Genomic DNA, 22,585 nt, shown 5'->3' on the forward strand with positions numbered 1-22,585 from the left:
GCTGTCATGTCCAGGTTGACACTGTGGTTGACAGACAGGGCTTCTGACAAGAAGGTTCAAATGCTCCTCTAGTTGCTGTTAAGCAAACCTGCCACCTGATATACTATGACACGTAAGCCAGTCAGGAAGGGACAGGATGCTGAGTCAGAGATGCTCACAGAGTTCAGCCAGGGTGTGGCACTTTGAAAACTTCAAGAGACGGGAGGCTGTGTTAATAAACAGTCAAATTAGGGTGCGCATTTATGGTAGATATAATGTGGTGAGATACAAGGTGTCTGCTCAGAAGTGAGATGATTTTTGTTGCCTTTTTCTTTATTTTTCTAAACATCATTCAAACATGAGATATGCAGTGTTTTACATTTTAAAATGCTATCCTACCGTAACCTTAATATGTAGAGACATCTGTAAGTAAGCTATTTGTAGGTTGACTCACCTATAAATGAGAAATTCAGGTACTCTGTAGCATCCAAAACATTTTCCAAACAAAATCAAAACAATTTCTAAGTTTGGGACAGGGTTATCTGTTTAACTGTCCGACCATTGGAAAAAGGGGGAAGTGTTTGGGAAACCTGTTTGAAAACTTTCTTTATTTTTGCAGTTTCATTTAGTGTTGCAAGTGGCGAAAAAATGATTCACTTCAAAAAAGAAGCATAAATGACCTCAATCCAATTAAAAAGGTAATCTACCAACAAATTGAATCTGGTCTGTGGTAATTGCTGCAGAGTGCCAATCTCCATGAAGTATTGATTTATTTTTCATACACACTGTGTTAGATGTTTTGAGATTTGGGTGGGTCTTTAAGCACAGCCAATGATGAATGACAAAATTAGCACCCATCTTCATTCCCTATCAGCTAAAGATATTTGTGTTCAAGAGATTGTGAGTTCATCACCCATGGGTTTATTCTCTAAACAGTCACATATATGCACCCTGTTGTTCACATTAAAATTTATATGTTGATCTTTCTTTCCTTTGGATGATACAGCCAGAGGTCTTGGTCCAAAATTGTATTTCTCTGCAGTTGCACTTCTCACCAGTACTGTCAATAGATAGATATATAGATAAATAGATAGATGAGCTGATGACAATGAGCTGACTCCTTTTTTCCCTTTCCTCTTGACAGAAGAATGAGCTTCAGGATGCTTTGCTGGAGAGAAAACGGCTCAATCGTGAGCTGCTTAGTCACGTCCTGAAGGCAACACAGTATGAAAAGGTAAGATATGGTCAGTATCACACCCCAGCTGAGCTCATCAGATCAGTGGCTGCTCATTACAGTAGATGGCTCTTCTAGGAACATGTGCCCAAAAAGCTCTTCTCTGCATCTCATCGGCAGTATTGATCTTATCACATCCCTTTCTGGTCAATATATCCACCTTGTTTGTTTTCACCAGATTTAGTTCATTGAAGTTGAATAGGGTATTGCCTGTATGCATTTATTATGGTTTGAAATCGGCCTTCATGATGTGACAATCGTGCCCAAATGCACATTGTAAATAATCAAAAAGTGAAATACTTAAATTTGATTAGACTGTGAAGGGAATCCAGTGACACATGAATAGCGATAGAAATGTAAGTAGCAAATCTGCTAAGAAGTGGATATTATTCTAACACAGGACTGCTGAGAGTGGCAGTCCATGGCACTCACTGTATTATTAGTGTAATTTTCACTGGTGCTTTTTTTTTTTGCCAAGCCACCATGCCATGGTTTGGCAGTCTCTTTCTGAATAATCCACAGGCTGCCTCTCTCCTCTAACAGCAAAAAGGGCCATCTGTCACAACCCCAGACAAGTGTCTGAGATAAAATGTCTTTTGTTTAATCAGGTAGTGCTGCCTGCTCCCATTCCCTTTCCCTCAGTGATCAAAGGCTCATTTCCCAGCATTCAGTGGTGCTAACAAGGCCAAGAAAAGTAGGTAAATAACCCCAAGTGGGACAGATCAGTTTGTCACATGCTTCTGCACCAGGCACAATCTCATATACTGATCTTAAATCGATACAAGATGTGAATCAACCTCCCCATTTCTCTGAGCCTGAACGGATGAAATGTGTGCTAATAAATGAGAAAGAGTATGGGCTTGTGCCAGAATGATGTAGCCACTAGTGTGTGATATATTGAGCGGTGAATTTTGATTGGAAATTTTTTGAATCTGTCCTGATGTGACCCTCTTTAGCACTTATCAGGTGATTAGTTGTGTTTCTCTGAGCTCTGCCAGCATCTTGAGTCAATGTAAAAGGAAAACACATTTTTGAACACTGAATCTTTATTTTTAGAGCTGTCGCCTTTTATTATATAGTCTACAGCGCCACAATGTTTCAAGCCTTATGAAGAATCACTGCACCTTTCATGAGAATGAAAAATAACTACTAAAATAATATAGCAAAATGATCGATACTGTTTCAAAAAAATTCTGCTTAGACCCATACTCATTGTGAAATATGCTCTCACGGTCCATTGTAAAACGCATTTAAGCACTATTGCAGAGTAAGCCATTTTCTTCCTTTTGTTGTGGTCATAATTAAATGTCCAACATTTGAAGTCTGGCCAAGGTTCCTCTGTTAGCTCTGCTTTTCATTGTTTAAGTGACAGTTATGTAAGTTTAGCTGGATTTTTGTGACTTAAGCCAGTTTATATATCCTCATTTTGTTTCCAACTCTTTTACTCTGTAGGTAAAGTCAGACTATGATCGGCTCAGAAAGGCTTTTGGTTGTGTGAGTCAAGAGAAGGACTCTGCCAGGCAGGAGAAGGCTCAGCTCCAAGACAAACTGGAGAACCTTGAGCAGGTCCTGAAGGTAAGATCATTGTTGGATATTAGTGAAACAGTAGTTTGATTACCGATTCAAATCTATACTGTAATCTGACTGGTTATTATATCATAATCTAAACTGTAATCTGAACTGATTTTATTTTTGATATCATGGCTAAATTTTTTTTTTTTTTTTTTACTATGACAGCTTTTTTGATATATAATAAAGCAATCAGTATTATTTAAGATTGTATTTAGAGTATTGCTTTTAATGGAAAAACAGATACCAGCTGAGATGTTGCATTAATCTGATTTGTTTCTGCCAGCATCATGTTGCTGACTCATTGTTCAATGAAAAGTGTTCCTGCACTTGTCGCTTTATTGACTGCTTGTGTCATGTGTCTCGAGATGAGGAAGAATGCTCTTATAACAAGAAATCGACGGCTCATCTTGATATATGACATATGAAATGAGAAATATGTATTTATCTCTCATACCTTTCTTATTATTGACTATGTGATAAATGATTACAGAAGAGATTAGATAAGACAAAGAACTAGAGGTAGTATAGCAACGAGGCGAGCAGAAAACAAGGTTTTCTGTAAAATTTCAGGATTCTTTATAGCGTTGTTTAAAGATGTCTTTTGCTCCTCAGAAATGCATAATCCTTCCAGATAATTTTGCAGCAGCTGGACTGAAAAAAAAGATTTTCTTTTAAAGAAAAAAAAAAAAATTCTGTCTGAAATGTTTCATTTGAACTTTCCACTGGGCAAGTCATCTATTTTAAATCTTAAATTCTCAAAGGGATTGCTCACCCAAAAATTAAAAAATGAACAGATGCTGTAATCTGTCATTTACTGAACCTCATGTCAACCTGTGACTTTTTTACTGTGGAACCAGAAAGAAGATAATTTTTTTGATATTCTTATTTTTTTCTCAGTTCAGTTAAAGACTGTGAGGTCCAAAATAATATTGGACAATTGTGTGGACAGAAACATTACTCAAAATATCTTTTATGTTTTACAGAAGAAAATCATGGCTTGAAGCGACATGAATTTAAATCGATGTAGCTATGTATCTTTTGAAATTTTACATGCTATTATGTAGCCAATAAATTTTGTTCATTTGCACATTTGTAAAAATAAATATATTTAGTTGTTTCTCCTCTTCAACTGCTCCTATTTTAATGAATATGCAAAGCATTGAGTGTATAGCCATGTGACTGTTTGAGGTGTGTATGTGCGCTTAAAACCCCACCAAAGTCACCAAAGAAAAGAAAAGAGGCTTTAACTCTCTTAAAGAGGATGGAGATGAGGACAGTGAGAGAAATGGGGAGAAAAAATGGATCTTAGACCTTATAAGCTTAAGCTTTTAAGCCTAACAACACATCTGATATGTTTCAGTCCTCCTACTCCTGTCCAGTTTAGCTGAATCTTGAATAAAGGAGAAGGAAACTTGAACCCAAACAGTCCATTAGACATTGTTTATTGTGTTTTATTCATCAGCTTTTATTGTGGCATTCTTGGTTTTCAGAATTTTCACAGAACATGTTGTATTTACCAAGTGCCGCTCCATCAGTGGCTGTTGGTGTCATCACTCACACTGTCACTATTGCACTTAATGTGTCTGTTAAAGCACCTGTGTGGTTATTCATGATGCTTTTTTTCCAGATCTTTGTCCGCAACCTGAAAACAGAAGGTTAGAACAGTGATTAATGGCTTATTTTAAGATGTATCTTTAAGAAATCAGGTGTTTCTACAAATGTGTGACAAACATGTCCTAATTCTAATTTCCTTTTTTTTTCTCTATTTCTGTTTTTACTTTTTCTCGTATTTAGCATATGCGAGAGGCTGCGGATCGGCGGCAGCAATTGGAGGCAGAGCATGAGCAGGCCTTGGCTTTCCTCAACTCCAGACAGCAGGAGATCAGCCTTCTGCAGAAGGTAAGAACCTCAGTGAACCTCAAACATGCCTGCACAAACACACACACACACACACACATATGGGTGTTTCGTTAACTACAGTCACTGTATGTCCCATTGATTGATTTTTGTTTATTTAACAGACTGTACGTTTAAAGGTCACATTTAAACTGTCTTGTAAACTTTATAACAGACCGTCATCATTTATACTATTTTTTTCAGTCCCCTTTTATGTATGGATGTTTAATACTTAGAATATTTTTTTATTTAATATCCAACCAAGCTGTTTTTTTTTTCTCATTTATGCAGATGTATGAAAAATAAATAGAATTTAATTGTTATCAGGGCTGCAACAAACAATTATTTTGTTTGTTGCAACTATTGTTTATTGTCTACAGTATATCGACTATTCACTATTAAATAAGATATTAAATTAGATTTAGCAAGGCAAATTAGTTTGAAATGAATGCTTTTCACAGCACAGATCACTACTATGAACTAGTTCAGTTTCTCACGCCATTATCTTATCCATCTGTTATTTATTATATCATATCTAATGATCATGATATGTCATAATTTTTTTCTAGTCCTTCCGCAGAAGTTGACATTAGGATAAGAAAATATTCTTCTGACGTGGAAGCAATAGATATTCTGGTATAGATGGGCTGGATAAAATCAGTGCAGTCACATAATAGGATCATGGCTGCAGAATTGTTTGCTTTTCTTTGTGTCTGTGGCCTTTCAGGAAGGAGCAGCGACAGGCAAACAAAGCAATTAGAGCCAGCAGCAGACACTGCATCAGTGCAGATCCCTAGGGAGGGGTTTGACAGAGCTTTTACCTCACTAACATACACGACACAGGCATATATGCACAAATGACTTGATTCAACTAGCATGGCAATCATAGCCTGTATTTATCTTACAATTTCCTGGGTTTTCAGTGTAATTTTACTATGAGTAGGGGTGTAACGGTTCAAATTACTCGATTTGGTTTGTAACACGGCTTTAGAGTCACGGATTCAGTACAGCTCGGTATTGCTATGCTATGAAAAAAGGACTATACTGCCAAATAATAATAAACAAATAATCTAACTACAAGCAAAAGCTCAAATAAATACAATAGAGCAAGGATACAAATAAAACAAACAGTGCTTTTCAGGTTTTTTAGGTAGGTCTGACATTAGTCAAATTGTCAAATGTAAAATAAAGTTGCATTTTTCACTGTAAAAATTAAAGATGAATTCTTATTAAAGTTACAAAAGCTATTCAATCAAGAGGATTAAGTGATTTCCTTGTCTTTTGTTGTCTGATTAACATTAAAAATTTTAAGACAATGCACGGATCCAGTACACTGATCATATCCGAGGATTGAACAGTTTACAAAGAGTGACTGGTTTGTCTGCTTATTTTTTCTGTTTTCTGTTTTAACTGTGTTTTTTTTTTAACAAGCCAAATTACAGATACGTTGTCAGATTTAAGTTGAACCGCGGTGCAAGTGTGCAAGTGCATGCTGAACCGTGGGTGAAGAATGGTACGGTTCGACAGAGAATGGTTACACTCCTATTTATGTGACCTGTGACTCACAGTTTTGCCCTTCAGATACTGAATTTCCCCTCTGGGATCAATAAATCTGTCTGAAATTAGATGAACTAGCTTTGCCTACCAAATTTTGGCAAATCTTTTAGAATCAATGTGAAATTATGATGTCCTGCTGACGTTGCAGTTACTTTCTAAGATTTGGGTCTGTCGGATTTTGAGTAAATGAAATTGCATTTGTACAGCTAAGCTAAATATGCTATCTCTTATTTTCAGGTTCAGGCTGAAGCTGAAAAAGAACGTGAAGAAGTGGTGCATCTGCTAGAGGTAAAATATTATCTTTTTGCTTTTCTTCTGTCCTATTGCATCCTGCTATGAAAAGCCTAATCTACACTCCTGGCTTGGTCAGCAGAGTTTGCCTTTCCTGCAAAAAGGACCTGTCTACCCAAATTATCTGATAAACCTACAAGGGATCGGTGCAACCTGTCTGGATCCCTCATGTGTTTGATAAAAGACCTTCATGTCTGTATCTATCACAACACTTACAAGCATAACCTATTCACACAATATCAGACTATCTATCACATGACTTTCGAGCAGAACTTATGTCCCCTATGGGGGCGTCTTTCCAGAGTATCCTCATTTATATGACCTTCATAATTTTAGCCTTTTTCCATTTTTCATATATATATTTTTTTTACACCTTGTGATTTTCTTTCAAGCCGTTCAGTTTATCCTTTTTTTCCGTAGTTGAATATTTTGTTTGTTTTGTGATATTTTTCATCTCGGACCCTTGTTATTCTGATTTATACATATATTTTTTTCCCTTTTGTGTTTAAACAGAGCCATATGGACAAAATGCAGGTACAAACACTCACTTATCCTAAGATTTATTCCTTCCATATAATTTTTTTCTCATGCAAGGCATAAAAAACAACATGGACCATTACTCTTTTAAAAGAATAATTCACCCAGAAATAAACATTTTTGTCATCATTTACCCATTCCAAACCCATCTAATTTTCTTTCATTAAACAAAAAAGGAAAAATATTGATGAATTTACTCATATTTTCTTCCATGTGAGTAAATTGAGGCTTTCCAGGTTCAAATAGGACACAAAAACATTACAAAAGCATCGTAAAGGTGCTCACTGTGACTTATGCACTGAATTTGAATTTTTGAGACCAAAGTCAAGGATTTGTGTGAGGAACAGACTGAAATTTAAGTCACTATTAACTGATTACATTCCAGTATGAACAGCATGAGGGATTATTAAATAATGACAGAATTTTTATTTTTGGGTGACATGTCCCTTTAAAATTATTGCATTTTGTGTGTCCTCTAAATATCTCTGCTGCTACACTCATCTGTGTGGCTGTAAATTGTTGCTGCAAAAGAGTTAATAGTTTAACAAACAAAATGAAGTTTCTCTGAGACTGTGACAGGCTGTTGCATCAGGTCTTTTGTTGTTGGGGTAAAACTAGGACCTGGTGAAATTATGTGGCTGTATCAGTATTAAGGTCTGGTTATATAATACACTTAATACTCTCTCTCTCTCTCTCTCTCTCACACACACACACACACACACACACACACACACACACACACACACACACACACACACACACATGCATGAGCACACACAGACACACACACACACACACACACACACACACACACACACACACACACAAAAAAAAAAACACACACAATGTCAAATATGAAAATTAAACCTCTAATGCCTTTGACACTAAAAAGTCTCTCTTTTTTTTTTTTTTTTGCAGCGTCTCATGAATGCTGTTCTAAAAACAAGGTTCTCAAGTTAAAACTAGGGATGTGTGCCACAAATAATTTCATTATTGTTTAAAAAGAGATTTTGTATTTTGAAAATGTTATTAATCTATAAAATCCCATTCTGAATGTTGCTGAAAAATATATGCAGTGTACTTATACTGTATATGCAATGTGCTTTACTTGCGTTATGATCATTGTAAATTAAACTTAATTAGTATTAGACAATATAGACATAGTTGTTAAAATCTACATAATCAATAGGCATTACAGGAAAATTAAATTCAAACTCAATAGCCTGTTATAAACAGACTTTCTTACAAGTTAACCAACATAAATACCATGGCCACCACTTGCGTGTTTGGGTTTGAATATGCTGTGTTTGTTTAATATGTTAGGCTGGTAAATCAAACTACTGTTTTGTATGCATTTACAAAATTGTCCGTTTTTCTTTTCAACCATGTCACGTTAACAGTTATGCAAATTGTTGGTTCCTAAAGCAAAACCATTTGAGAACTACTGCTACAGTTCAGTATATTTCTTCTTTGTATTTATTCCTATGTATGATATAAATGATTTGATTTCCTTGTTTGTGTATTTCTTTCTTGTATATTCCTTACCCTGACTCTAAAAGGTCAAGGTTCATGACTTAGAGCAGAAATGCCGGACACAGAGTGAGCAGTGCAATATTTTGTCGAAACAGCTGGAGAAATATCACGTGGGGTCAGACGCAGAGGAGACACTGAACACTGACTCAAAGGAGAAAAACTTGTGCAACAGTTACAACAGCCTGCAGCGCGAGGCTGAAAAAAGTGAGTGAAGCATTTTTCAAACAGTTGGAGGTGTATTTTCTCCCACATGACATTTCAAAATGTTGTGAGCAGTTTTAATAACACCTTTCCAGAATTTCTGACCTTACTTTAAATGCATCTAATTTATGCATTAAAGTCATTGATTTTCATTATAACTCATGCTTGCAGGTGATGAGAGATCTGACGGATCTCCACTGGTCTCAGAACTGCCCATAGTAAAGCAACACAAAAGAGACAAGCCAGAGCAGCTGTCAGTCAAACCCACCGTCCAAACCCAGAGTCGCTCCAGTAGCCCCATGCAAGCATCCCTTTCAGAGGTTTGTCATGCGTCACAGCTGCAATGTGATCATTCAGTTAACTTGTTGCCCCAAGCAGATAACAGTATCTGTTTATCTGACTGTATTTTACTCAGGAAAAAAGAAATGTGCCCATTTCATGCTTTTATAACTCTCTATAATTAGATCCATAAATGACCTCATATCAGATGTTGAAGATTGTCTGATGCTTTAAGAAAGTGAATTTTTTATGTGTAACTCAATCCACTATTCCACTGAGACCTTATAGATGCCTGAAGTATTGAGTCAAAAAAATAATTTAACGATTAAAGGTGAAGTGTGTAATTGTTTTGATGTAAAAATATTTTCTCCTGTCTCAACTGTAAACCATTTGTATGTTGATTTTGCAAAACCCATTGTGTAAACACCATGACTCAGTTCTGCTATCAAAAAAGATGTTTGAGCATCTCAGCCAGCTTTACAACAGCAAATTGTCTCAACTAAATGGCAAAACCTTTTTGAAAACAGTCACTGCTTTTGCAGTTCACTTTGGTGATGCTATCACCACCATAGAAATTACACACTTCAGCCTTATATTTTCCCAGTCTATGAGATTGACATCAATGCAAATAGGTAATAATCATCTCCACTCTGTGCACTTAATCATACATGAATCAAATCATCCATGAACACATGCATGCACTGTGCACATTGGGAGCAGGACTGGAAATAAATGTAGGTTATGTAATGATCCTCACACAAACCCTGCCATAGTACATTCATGTTAGAATGTTCGATGTGGTATTTAAAGATCAAGATCAAGTGTGTCAACTGATTTCTGCTCCCCCTAGATGGAGAATGAGGTGAGCCCAGCTCCGAGATCCAAAACGAGATACACAGGCCAGGTCCGCCTCTGCACTGCCCGATACAGGTATTTTTCTCACCACTTTTACTGTATATAACTAAATGCATATATATATATATGTGTGTGTTTGTATTTCACTCCTTTCTTTTTCTTTTTCTTTTCCTCTCGCTGTCTTGTCTTTCGGTCAGTTATAATCCCTATGATGGACCTAATGAGCATCCAGAAGCAGAGCTTCCTCTTGTGGCAGGGAAGTATTTGTACGTATATGGGGGCATGGATGATGATGGATTTTATGAAGGTAATTGAGTTATGATACGAGAGGTGTAAATTAAGAATCTACATTAAAAAAGAAAAGATCTCCAATAGCCCAAAATCTAAAAAAGATCCAATCAACCTATTTGCTAATGGACATAAATAATTGATTTAGACAAGTAATAGTGAATTTAGTCAGTAAGCATCACCTGGCAGCATGTATTAAAATGACATGCTAACAAAATGCATCACAGTTACATTTTATGTAATGAGATCTGCTGCAGCTTAAGAGATCTTTCTATTTCTGTTTGTTCTAGGAGAGCTGTTGGATGGCCAGCGTGGCCTGGTTCCCTCAAATTTTGTGGAGTTTGTCCAGGACAAGGAAAAGCCATCTATCGAGGGTGGAGAGGAGCAGGGCAGGCTGGAGCAGAGCTGTCTGAGCCTGATGACCATAGATGGAGGTGCTCATCTGGACAGCCTTAGCAGCGACGCCCTCGGCCACTGCACCAACGGGACAGGTGCACTGGATGGAGAGGAGCTGGGTGACGACATCGTGCCTTACCCCAGGAAGATCAGCCTAATCAAACAGCTGGCAAGAAGTGTGATAGTGGCCTGGGAAGCACCTCTAGTGCCCCTTGGCTGGGGCAACATCAACGGCTATAATATCTTAGTGGACGGGGAAGTACGTTCCTCTGTGCCATTTGGAGGCAGGACCAAACTGCTTCTCGAGAAGCTGGACCTGGCTTCCTGCACATACCGTGTGTCGGTACAGAGCGTGACAGACAGGGGGCTCTCCGATGAGTTGCGCTGCACCTTGCTGGTGGGCCGCAATGTTGTGGTGGCACCAACCGGCCTGCGCATGGATGATATTTTACGTGACTCCGCAGAACTTTCGTGGCTTCCCAGTAATAGTAACTATGCCCATGTTGTGTACTTAGATGGTGTGGAGCATGTTGTGGTGAAGCCGTGCTTTTACAAACTGCGTTTTTTGAACCTGAAGGCCGCCACAGTGTACAAGGTAAAAGTGTTGGCCAAACCTCACCAGGTGCCCTGGCACATGCCCCTGGAACAGAGAGAGAAGAGAGAGGCTGGGGTGGAGTTCTGCACCCAAGCTGCAGGTAAGGTTCAACTCTAAAATTGTTAATTGTTATTTAATGAACCGGCTCAAACTACACTGTTGCGCTGATGTGTTTGATTCATTTAAGGGAACCATTTTCTAAGAGTCATTTGTTTGTGAATCAAACTACACTGGTTCACTGTATTTTTTGGATTCACTTAAAAGAACAAGTTTATTAGAATTGAGTTTGTGAATCATACTACACTGCTGCTTTGTATGTTTCTGATTCACATAAAATAACAGAGTAACTTGTTTATGAATTGGACTGCAGTAGTTGCGCTGAATTGTTGTTTTTAGAGCCTGTGAGTGTAACTCAAAGGAAGTTGCAGTATACAGTCTTTTTATTGCATCACATTCAGTACAGACTGTGAAAACACATTCACATCTAAGGTAAAATCAGCAGCAGGGGAGCAACATTGCTGGTAACACTGATAAAGGGTTAGTAATGTACATGGTACATTACAAAAATATTGATTGTAAAAGTTAAGAATAGTGCCTAAACTGTACAGTTGTGTTAGTCTAGCAGAGTGACAGGAAATGCTGAACAAACAGATTTTCCCACAGCCACTGAAGATTATTTTGGGATTATAAGAATCAATGTCAGGATTGTTCAAATCTTAATTAATCAGAAAATCAGTGTTTTTACCCTATTTTTGATTAGCAAAACACTCCACTTAAAATAGTCAAAGGCAACAGAAATGGGTTTAGTGAGGCTAATTGGATTAATTAATTAGCTGAAATACTCAGACTCTTGGAAATAATGTATGCCCTCATGAGTTCAAACGAATGAATCCAGTGGACACAATCCTTTCTAAACATCATGTATTGAATTTCAGGTGTGTTAGTGTAACTAATTGGTGGTTATCTGTCCCTCCCCAGGACCCCCTCTGCCTCCTCAAGAAGTCCAGGTCCAGTGTGGACACGTCCCAGGGGTCCTCCAAGTCTGTTGGAAGCGCCCTCCAATGACAACCATGGGAACCTCCAATGGAGCAAATGTCATTGGCTACGCAGTGTGCACAAAGGGTCAGAGGGTAAGGATGTGCATGCATCAGCAGTCATATCTGGTGATGTTTATGTGACAGAACAGTTCTTGACTGCATGAAGACTAAAGAGTCATCAAGACCTATTTTTATCAAACAGTGATACTGATGCCCTCTGTTGGTGAATTTGGGTAATTCTAAACACTTGAATTCAGTGTTTCTAGTGGTTTTAGGTGATGGAAGATTTTCACACTAAAGATATTTTTGTTGTTTATGTTATTTGGATGATTAGTGAGGAGAATGTTGATTCTAAATGTGAGGTCACATGCAGTAGCAAGAAAAGATCCATTATCTATTTTTTCCCATTGAAATTTCTGAATTTCGCCTGCAAAAATTCACTGAATAACGGTAAATGTGACGGTATCCTAATGCTAATAATAATGCTGTTTCAGATCGCTGAGGTGATGTATCCACTGGCAGACTATGTGGCAGTAGAACTGAACCGTCTCCAGTGCTTGGAGGCCCATGAGGTTATTGTCAGGACTTTATCAGCACAAGGGGAATCTCAAGACTCCCATGCCGCCGTCATTCCTAACCACCTGCTGGTGCCTCTTCCTAAAACCCTCCCTCCTTCTCACCACATGCCCCAGCAGTCCCAACCAATGCCTCCTCATCCTCAAATGAGTGGTCCCCGGTCCCTTCCCCCTCACCCTGGACCCCAACCACCCACCCATCTCCAACCCCTTCCCGATCACACCAACCAGCCCCCATCTCATCTCCATCCCCACCGTATGCCCCATCCCACACAGCCCTCTCCACCCCACCTCCAGCCTTTACCACCACACCACATTCCAATGCCTCAGCCTCAGACATCCATGCCAATGCCCCAACCCCAGCCACCCATGCCTATGCCTCAACCCCAACAGCCCATGGCCATGCCCCAACCCCAGCCAGGCATCCCCATGCTCCAACCCCAGCCCACTATCCCGATGCCCCAGCCTCACATTCCCCAACTGCCCCTTCCCCAATCCCAAAGACCACTAAGTGCCAGAGAGCTGGAAACCAAAGAGCAAGGGCTAGAAATGCTTCATCATGGAGGGGGCCCACCTCAGCCATGGGAGCCCGGCTGCTCCCCATCTGGCCTGCATACTGGCTTGCCACACGGACACACCCTGGATGCCCCAGCCTGCCCAAATCACCGCTCCCCATCACCTCAAAGGATCCTCCCCCAGCCCAGGGGTACGCTCATTCCTGACACTGTAGCCAAGGCTATTGCCCGAGAGGCAGCCCAAAGAGTGGCTGCAGAGAGTGGACGGGTGAGTCAGCAAAAAGCATTAACTAAAGTAGTTGCAAACCATCCTTAACCCTAGAATGCATGATCCAAAAACTTACATGAAATTGGAGGTCAAAATGACCCATATCGAAATATATATATACACACACACACACACACACACACACACACACACACATATGTCTTATTTTTCTTCTTGTTTTCTATATTTGTTTTCTTTATATATTAATGTATTTATATTTTTATTATTACATTTATTTATTTTTTTATCTTTAAAAGGATAATTCACACAAAAAAGAAAATTCATAATATAAAGCAATCAAATCTCTTCACAAGACTTGTATTAAAGCACTCAATTTATATGGATTTATTTTACAACACCTTTTTTGACTTTTGTGGATATTTTAAGTTTTGGTTACCTGGACTTTCAATGGAGGGACAGAACTCTCTTAATTTTTTATGAAGATTAACTGAAGTTTTATAGATTTGGAACTACATGAGGGTGATTAAATTATGACAATTTTCATATTTTTGGGTGAACTATCCCATTAAGCGTAGTGAAATTATTTGAGATTATATACTTATAGTATTATTAAATAAATAAATTAAATTAAATTAATTTATGCATTTAGCAGATGCTTTTATCCAAAGCAACTTACAGTGCATTCAGGCTATCAATTTTTACCTATCATGTGTTCCCGGGGGAATCGAACCCCGAACCTTGCGCTTGTTAACACAATGCTCTACCACTTGAGCTACAGGAGCACTGTATTATATTGTATTATAATTATAATGTCCATGTACGCATACAATAAAACATAATTAAAAGTAATTAAATCTTACATATAGATTATTTAACAAATCTATAAATAAATCTATATATATATATATATATATATATATATATTTATATATATATATATATATATATAAATTGTTTTTAGATAATCTTGTGAACAGAAAAAAAAAACTTTTGCATCATTATTATTATTTTTATTATTGTTGTTGTTGTTGTTGTCATTGTGAATTAGAATTCCATAGGAAATGCACAAATATCATTTTGACCCCCTTTTCAAAGACTTGGAGTAGTTGTTTTTGAAACTATTAATAACAAATATGCAAAATTTTTGCTGAGGCTTACATACAAAATTTATGAGAAATACATAAAATATAAATTAAATAATTTTATTCAAAATATAATCAAATAATAACAGCCTAAAGGGTCAGTTTTGACCCTTATGCATTCTAGGGTTAATATGTGCAAATGAGAACTCTTTTAAAGAGTTAATATACAGAAGATTAACTATCTTGTCAGTACTTAACCTCAGCATAACTGTCAGATCTCTTTATTAAGACTTCTGAAAGTACTTTAATATATTTAGATCGAGAGGAGAAGCCAGGGCTTTCACTCTCAAAATTCAGATGAGGAAGAGGATGAGGATGAGGAAAGCTATCAGGCCCGCAGAAGAGGAGCATCTATGGATGACTTCCTCAGGGGCTCAGAGCTGGGCAGGCAGGTACGGCAGTTGAAGTGATTGCCTTACCATGTAACAACAGGCATAAGAAGCAAATGTCAGCATTGAATGCTTAGGTTTGTAATATTACCTCGAGCAATTGTAAACTCTGCATTTCACAGTCTTGTTACAGTCACAGCGAAGAGTATCATACAGACAGCAGTCGAGGCTCGGACCTCTCAGACATCATGGAAGAGGACGAGGAGGAGTTGTATTCTGAAATGCAGCATGAAGAAGGCAGGCGACGAAACTCCCACAATGCACCCAAGGTATTTCAAAAAGGGAAAGACCTCTCACAATATCCCAGTGACTTCTTGATTTGCATAGCTTTAACTAGTTTGGTTTCTTCCTGATTCAAGACCGGAGCCAGCACTCCATCTTCGAGTCAGCTGGATCGGGAATCATACCGGAAGCCATCTCACCGAGAACCTCAACCTCAGCGCCGACCCCTCACGGTTCCATCCATTGGTCAGTGCTCTTCCAGTAAGAAACAGGAGTCTGAGACTTGCGTTCAGCGCCTGTCTGTCCTCCTGCTCCACATTTTCTCTGTTTGAACTTTTCATAAGCTTGTCAATGTGTGTCAGACCACCACTGTATGTTCCAACCATAACCATATCCTGTTGATTTCAATCATTATAACTCTCTCTGAATCTTTAAATGGATGAAAATAGAGATGCCAGAGTAGTTAGGTGTCTCCAGCCTGGGGAGGTTGACGCAGAACACCCTTCGCATGGTATAACGACTCTCTGATTGGTGTTTCCCTCAGAGATAACCACTGAGAGTAACAGTGAAGGGAACCTCTCTCCCGTCAAGGAGGATGTTTACTATGGCAGTATAGTGCGACACAGGACATGGTCCTCCCGAAGGCACGGGGGACGCAGGCCTTCTTATGGTACGTGCATTTAGAATGAGGTCCGAGGAGAAAGAAAATGGCCAAACGCATGAAACTGCACTGGACTGCACCAAGATGGAAGCTTGTGTTGGAAACGGTGCTGTAAGATAGCCAATAGCGACATGTTTGCACAGAGAATGCTCCTCCCCCTTTGCACTGCCCTACCAACCCCTCCTCTCTTTCAACCTGACCACAATCATACTTTTACTTTGGCCATGCATGACTGAATGGTTAAAGTTAAAGGGCGGCATCTCACACCCAATGAATGCCACCGAATATGTATTTAGGTAATGGTTGACCAGGAAGAGAACGCAAACGGTTCTTTGGCATTGACTGCAAAGGCAACTGTGTGGAATGCACATTGGGCATGTTGGAGTCACAATTGAGCACAGCTTCGTAGATGCGGCAGGGACAAAAGGAAACAGGTGTAGTTTTATCCGGGGCTAATATGCCCCATCTGATGGGTCTTTCTTAGATCCAGATCTCTGCATGGTTACACTAGCTCAGACTGTGTGTGCTCCCCCTCTTTTTCTCTCTCTCTTTATGTCTGTGTGTGTGCCTGTCAGGAGCTTCATGTTTGGCTTGCTGCTCATCTGTAATTGGCTGCCATATGGGTGTTTCACTCCCAATCACCACACACCCACACAAACTGGCAAACACACACAGTGACACACATCATAACCATCATATTACAGTAAGAAATGTCTGTTTTCTTCAACCCAACCAAGATGTGTTTGGAAAATAAATGGATTGTGCAAGTATGGAGAGGAATTACACTCCATTGGACTGAATTGCATGCTTATTCATGTTGTCTGTTGTAATATACAGAGATGATAACATGTATGCTGTTGATTACTTGCTTTAGTAAATCCTCTGGTTGTTTGTATGCCCATCTTTAAAAAGTTTTAAATGCTTGTACCTTAAAGACATGCATATTGAATATTGTTTTGTATATCAGGACAACTGGACAGCTATATTTGCGTAGTTGACAACATCTAAATAACATCAAATAACATTACATTTGTATAGTATATATTAATATTTATATATTTATATTTTGAAAGAAAGAAATGTATACTTTTGTTTATCAAGGATGCATTAAAGTGATCAAAAGTGACAGTAAAGATGTTTGTTATTCTATTTCAAATAGATGCTGTTCTTTTGAAATTACTATTTATTTCCAAAGAATCCTGAAAAATAAATATTATCACAGTTTTCACAAAAATATTAAGCAGCAGAAATATTATCAACATTGGCAAGAATTGTTTCTTGAACACCAATCCAGCATGATTTCTGAAGGATCATGTGACATTAAAGACTGAAGTAATGGCTGCTGAAAATTCAGCTTTGCATCACAGGAATAAATTACATTTTAAAATATATTATAAAATACAAAAGCAATTTTACTGTTTTTGATCAAATAAATGCAGCCTTGGTGAGTATGAGAGACTTCTTTAAAAAATCCCGCCAACCTCAAACTTTTATATATATTTTTTTGATATGTTATCCCTCAGTTAATAGAAGTAACATTTAGAGTAAATATACAATAATTTTGTAAAAATATTACACTGTAGGACTTGGCCATCCATTTAAGGGGTAACATGTATATTAGACATCTTGGTTTTTACCAACCTTTCTCCTTTTAGATGAATACCGGGACCGAAGCCGCCGCTCTCCTCCCTACTATGATGAGTCTGAGCAGGAGGATCCGTTTCGAATCTTTGTGGCGCTCTTTGACTATGACCCTCTTTCCATGTCCCCTAACCCTGATGCAGCTGATGAGGAGCTCCCGTTTAAAGAGGGACAGATAATCAAGGTACCACTCAGCTGGAGTTAATGAATGATCTGTTGTTACATGGCCCTCCCATTGTTTCAGCATCCCTCTGTCTGTGTGTTTAAGGTGTATGGGGATAAGGATAACGATGGCTTTTATCGTGGGGAGATCCGGGGCAGGTCTGGACTTATTCCCTGTAACATGGTGTCGGAAATCCGTGCTGAGGATGATGAAACCATGGAGCAGCTCATGAAACAGGGATTTCTCCCTCTCAACACTCCTGTAGACAGAATAGGTATGTGTTTTCCATGTCACAGTTGTCTAAATCTGCTATAATGACAAAAAAAATGAAAATTTGCCAATGTTTTTATCTTTATGACCTGAAAAAATATTGCTATGAAAGTGATTCCAACGATATTGTTCTTCTGTGTCATTATAGATATAGTTATCTGGACTTCTCTATTCTTTGACAGTTAGATTATTAATATGTTATAGTAGTCCTCCTTGGTGTGAATGAGCCGACAAACATTTCATTTATAAAAAAAAACAACAACCAAAAAAAATCGTACTGATCCCAAATGTGAGATATAATGGTGGTCTATACAAAATAATTCTAATTTATATGTTGCTTTCAAAAGATGTTGTTTTTTACTTTGTTAGAATACATAGAATGCCTGGCTACCTTTTTACCAGCAGCAACTATGCTAACCAGTCAAATCTTGTTTTGAACATAGCCTGCCTCTCTCACAGAAAAATGGACTCTCTCTACCCAACAGAACAAAATAGGAGAGGTCGCCACCCAGTGGCCACAAGAAGAATGGTTGCCCTGTACGACTATGACCCCAGAGAGAGCTCCCCAAACGTGGATGTTGAGGTGTTAAATACACTTTCATATATGTATTTATGCACTCTCGGGTTCTCCGTCTGCTGAATGTGCATGTCCGTATAGTTGCTGATCATGTGCTTTCTGTGGCAGGCTGAGCTGACATTCTGTGCTGGCGATATCCTTGCTGTTTTTGGGGATATAGATGAAGACGGCTTCTATTATGTAAATATCATTGTTATGCTGACTGCTCACACTGCTTTATTCTGAGCCTGCAGCACTATTGTGTTTTGTTTTTTGTCTTTCAGGGTGAGCTCAATGGACATCGGGGCTTGGTTCCATCCAATTTTCTCGAAGAAGTGCCTGATGATGTGGAGGTCTATCTGACGGACACTCCGTCCCACCATGGCCAGGACGAGCTCAATCCAGTACTGGCACCTCGTCCAGAGACCAAACGGGTACACCATCGCCGTTCTCAGCGCTAGGCCCTGTGTCCATTCATCCTCCGTTTGAGTTTCGGTCCACTCGCCGTCTCTGTGTTTTCTTGTGCTTGTTTGTTTTTTCGTTATGTAACCGTGATGGTGATTTCCAGTCCAACCTTTCTTGCTCTAGGAAAGGGAGAAGCAAAGCCCACTGCAAACAGAGCCTTTTTTGAGAGCATAGAGAGACAGGTACGAACGTGACTCTATTAAGAAAGCGAATGTTTGTAGAGGGTCGCCAGAGGACTGTGGAAAAGGCCAAATTCCGTTCCTGCACCGGACTATGAATAAAGCATAAAGCATTTTTGCACTGAAACACAAAACCCTATTTAACTGAAGCTTGTGAAGTCCATAGGGTCTGTGGCTCGTGATTTGTGACCTTGTTAAAAGACTGATTTGGAAACTCACGTAGTTGACGCATGCCTGTTTTTTTCAGAACAGACCTGTAGCTTTTATATAAAAGTAAACTACATTACCCCAAATGCTGTATTTCTTTGAGGAGGCTTTGTTTCTTTTTGTATATTGCACATTGTCAAAAATCTCTATTTTTCAGATCATATGAACTAGCAGAACATATATTACTCATCCCATCTCTTTCAGAGAGACTAAAATAATAACATTCATGATGTAACTACAATAAATCAAAATAAATGAAAAACTGAAACAAATATGTATTTTTGCTAGTGGACATTTAGTGAAGACATATGTTTGTTTTTGTGTATGTGCTGTTGTTGTTTTTTTTTCTCCTCATAATTGATGTTTTTTTTTTTTTTTTTTTTTATGATGTCGCTGCATTCTAATTTCCTTTTTTTCCCCACCGGCTTTGCCAAAAAAAGAAAAAAGCTGAGAAATATTGTCCATTTCCCATCCTAGCAGACTTTTGTCTTGCTAGGTAAGTTAAGCAACTGGCGATACCAGTAATCAGTCTCATGCATGGGATTTTATGCACAGCATTTATGCAGATTTTTAAAGAATTTTTATGGCTAAATTATATAATTGGGATTTTTCTACTATACTGACTTTATATGTAGCATTAGTTGAATATGAATGATCTGTTGTCGTCTAAAGATACATTTTATTTTTTGGTTTATCTGCTTAAAGGAATACTTCACACCCAAATGAAAATTTGCTGAAAATTTATTTAGTCAGACCAAGACTAATTTGTTTCTTCGTCGTAACAGATTTGGAGAAAATTTACATAACTGTACATCACTTGCTCACCAATGGATCCTCTGAAGTAAATGAGTGTCATCAGAATGAGAGCCCAAACAGCTGATAAAAATTCAAAAATTAATTCTATGAATTAACATCTTGTGATGCAAAAAGTTGTGTATTTGTAATGAACAAATCCATCAAGACATTTTTGATAGCAGTCCTATCCTAAAGTCCAAGTTTAGAACAATTTCTAAACAAATGTGACTGTGGAATCTAATCTAATCTAATCTATATTGCTTTCTCCAAAGATTAAAGTCCAAGTTTAGAACAATTTCTAAACAAATGTGACTGTGGATGTGAGAAGATAACAGGGGATGGACTTTTTCACTGGAGGAAGCGTTATTATGGATTATGGACTCTTTGGCCAGAAGTGACGGTTTGAAGTTAAAATGCCTTAATGACGAATTTGTTTCTTACAAAAAAAGGATTGGAGTCATGTGGATTACTTATGGATTATCATGATGCTTTTATCAGATGTTTGGACTCTCATTTTCATGGCACCCATTCACTGCAGAGGATCCACTGGTGAGCAAATGATGTAATGCTACATTTTTCCAAATCTGTTCCGATGAAGGAACAAACTCATCTACATCTTGAATATCCCTGATAATCAATACATTTTCAGCAAATTTTCATTTTGGGGTGAACTATTTCTTTATTAATGTTTATTCATTCAATCATTTATTTTTCAAATTTATTTTCATTTTCTATTTCCAAAAACACTTTTCTGCTTAATATGCCAGTGCATTAGACTGCAGTTGGTATCTGCAGTTGGTTCCCGTACTGTGTGGAGTCCTTGTGTTGTTAGGCCTGTCTGTTTAGATGCTGTTTTACAATATAAAATCCCTTCACCCTTTGAGGTTTCTAAGTTACACAAGGAATATTTTCACATTTCTTATCTGTATTAGCAGGCAAGAAGAAATGTAATAAAACAGTTGAGATAATTTAGGAACCAACCATATTATCTGCCTTTTCTCTAGATTTCCAATCTGTGAGTAGTAATATAATTTTTTTGCTCTAACTTTCTTGGCACATTTCTAGTCTGAGATCATTTGTTTCAAGCTTCAGAAGATAAGATGGACTGTTATGTGTGAGGAAGGCAGATAATAAGGCAAAAGATAATCTTGCTGTATAATATCCCACAATTTTCCCTTCCCCGTGGATGTTTCATTAGGTGCCTGTGGAAAGTACAGTGCCAGCTCCGGCCCCTGGAAGACCCGCCTCTCCCACTGTGCGTCCGTTGCTTCCTGTTGGCCCAGTCAGGCCGATGAGCCCTGCCAGGGGTCCAAGAGACCTGGCATCTAAAAAGAAAAAAGGACTGCTCTCTAAGGGGAAGAAACTGCTCAAAAAGTTCTCAAAGTGAAAGTATGAGTTTGATTTCAAATTCATATGGCTACAACAGCATATGATTTCTCTGTCAAAAAGAGTTTTGAGAAAGTCTTTGGTGATTTTTTTTTTTTGACACACACACAAAAAAAATCTAAACAACTTTCACATTAACATGCCACGTACATATCATGAAATAGATCTAATATCCAGATGAAAAGGAATGACAGATATAGTGATGCCACTCATTTGTCAGTGAGCTTGCTAATTGGCTGTCAGAAAGAAAGCATCTATTCATACTGTGAGGTAGAGGACAAAGAGACATTAGTAATATTTAAGGAATTCCTTTTATTATAATTTCCATATTTCAAGTCAAAGCGCTGGATTTTGAATGAAATATTCAATCTCATAGATTTTAAAGTTTGCTATAGCATTTGGTGATAAAAACAGTTCAATAAGCACTTCAAATATGGTCTGACATTGACAGTCAAGTGTAAAAACTGATATAAACCTCAGACCATATTAAGTGCATTAGTCCGAAACACAAAAAGGACCACGATCAAAAAAACATATTTCCATAGAAAGATGGGCAAGGTGCAAAATGGCATAACTGACTAGGACAGTCTATGAGCAAATCCTTTTAAACATTGCTGTGGCCTTCATATAAACTCAGTAAGTACAGTATATTACCTACGTCTGATGTCTCCATACATCAGTCTTTGCCAAGTATCCTCCTTTTTGCTTGTTCTAAGATCTCCCTTTCCAGTGTCTATCACAGGAATGACTGAAGTTATAAAAATACAATGGAAAGTTTCTGTGTTTGCTTTTCAATGCACAATCGGTGTGTTTTGGTGAATGGCTCGTGAATGTACAAATGTTTTTATAAACTCTTGTGATAATGTGTGTGTGTGTGTGTGTGTGAGTGAGTGTGTGTCTCCCCCCTCTGCATCCATGTTCGTGCAACCCCTTTAAACTG

The 22,585-nt window shown here is 38.2% G+C and overlaps 1 protein-coding gene across 10 annotated transcripts in view; it reads left to right on the forward strand.

Annotated features, from left to right (window-relative positions):
* LOC109044819 (RIMS-binding protein 2-like) overlaps positions 1–22,473 on the forward strand; it is a 50,180-nt gene extending 27,707 nt beyond the window's left edge. For 4 of the 10 annotated variants that reach the window (XM_042778884.1, XM_042778885.1, XM_042778891.1 and 1 more), the window contains 21 exons: positions 1,124–1,213; positions 2,666–2,788; positions 4,580–4,684; positions 6,476–6,526; positions 7,043–7,063; positions 8,626–8,803; positions 8,972–9,120; positions 9,930–10,009; positions 10,132–10,241; positions 10,513–11,313; positions 12,192–12,343; positions 12,745–13,608; positions 14,969–15,103; positions 15,223–15,369; positions 15,460–15,583; positions 17,639–17,808; positions 17,893–18,061; positions 18,543–18,640; positions 18,743–18,814; positions 18,898–19,047; positions 21,458–22,473. In XM_042778884.1, coding sequence (XP_042634818.1) covers positions 1,124–1,213; positions 2,666–2,788; positions 4,580–4,684; positions 6,476–6,526; positions 7,043–7,063; positions 8,626–8,803; positions 8,972–9,120; positions 9,930–10,009; positions 10,132–10,241; positions 10,513–11,313; positions 12,192–12,343; positions 12,745–13,608; positions 14,969–15,103; positions 15,223–15,369; positions 15,460–15,583; positions 17,639–17,808; positions 17,893–18,061; positions 18,543–18,640; positions 18,743–18,814; positions 18,898–19,047; positions 21,458–21,646 — 3,978 coding nt within the window. In that variant the 3' untranslated portion in view covers positions 21,647–22,473. Of the gene's footprint in view, positions 1–1,123; positions 1,214–2,665; positions 2,789–4,412; positions 4,441–4,579; positions 4,685–6,475; positions 6,527–7,042; positions 7,064–8,625; positions 8,804–8,971; positions 9,121–9,929; positions 10,010–10,131; positions 10,242–10,512; positions 11,314–12,191; positions 12,344–12,744; positions 13,609–14,968; positions 15,104–15,222; positions 15,370–15,459; positions 15,584–17,638; positions 17,809–17,892; positions 18,062–18,516; positions 18,641–18,742; positions 18,815–18,897; positions 19,048–21,457 lie in introns of those variants that run through there. The other 6 variants (XM_042778893.1, XM_042778886.1, XR_006162918.1 and 3 more) reach the window with 6 other exon arrangements.
* Positions 22,474–22,585: the final 112 nt, after the last annotated feature.

Source organism: Cyprinus carpio, chromosome A21, assembly GCF_018340385.1.
Source record: "Cyprinus carpio isolate SPL01 chromosome A21, ASM1834038v1, whole genome shotgun sequence".
NCBI classification, from domain to species: domain Eukaryota; kingdom Metazoa; phylum Chordata; class Actinopteri; order Cypriniformes; family Cyprinidae; genus Cyprinus; species Cyprinus carpio.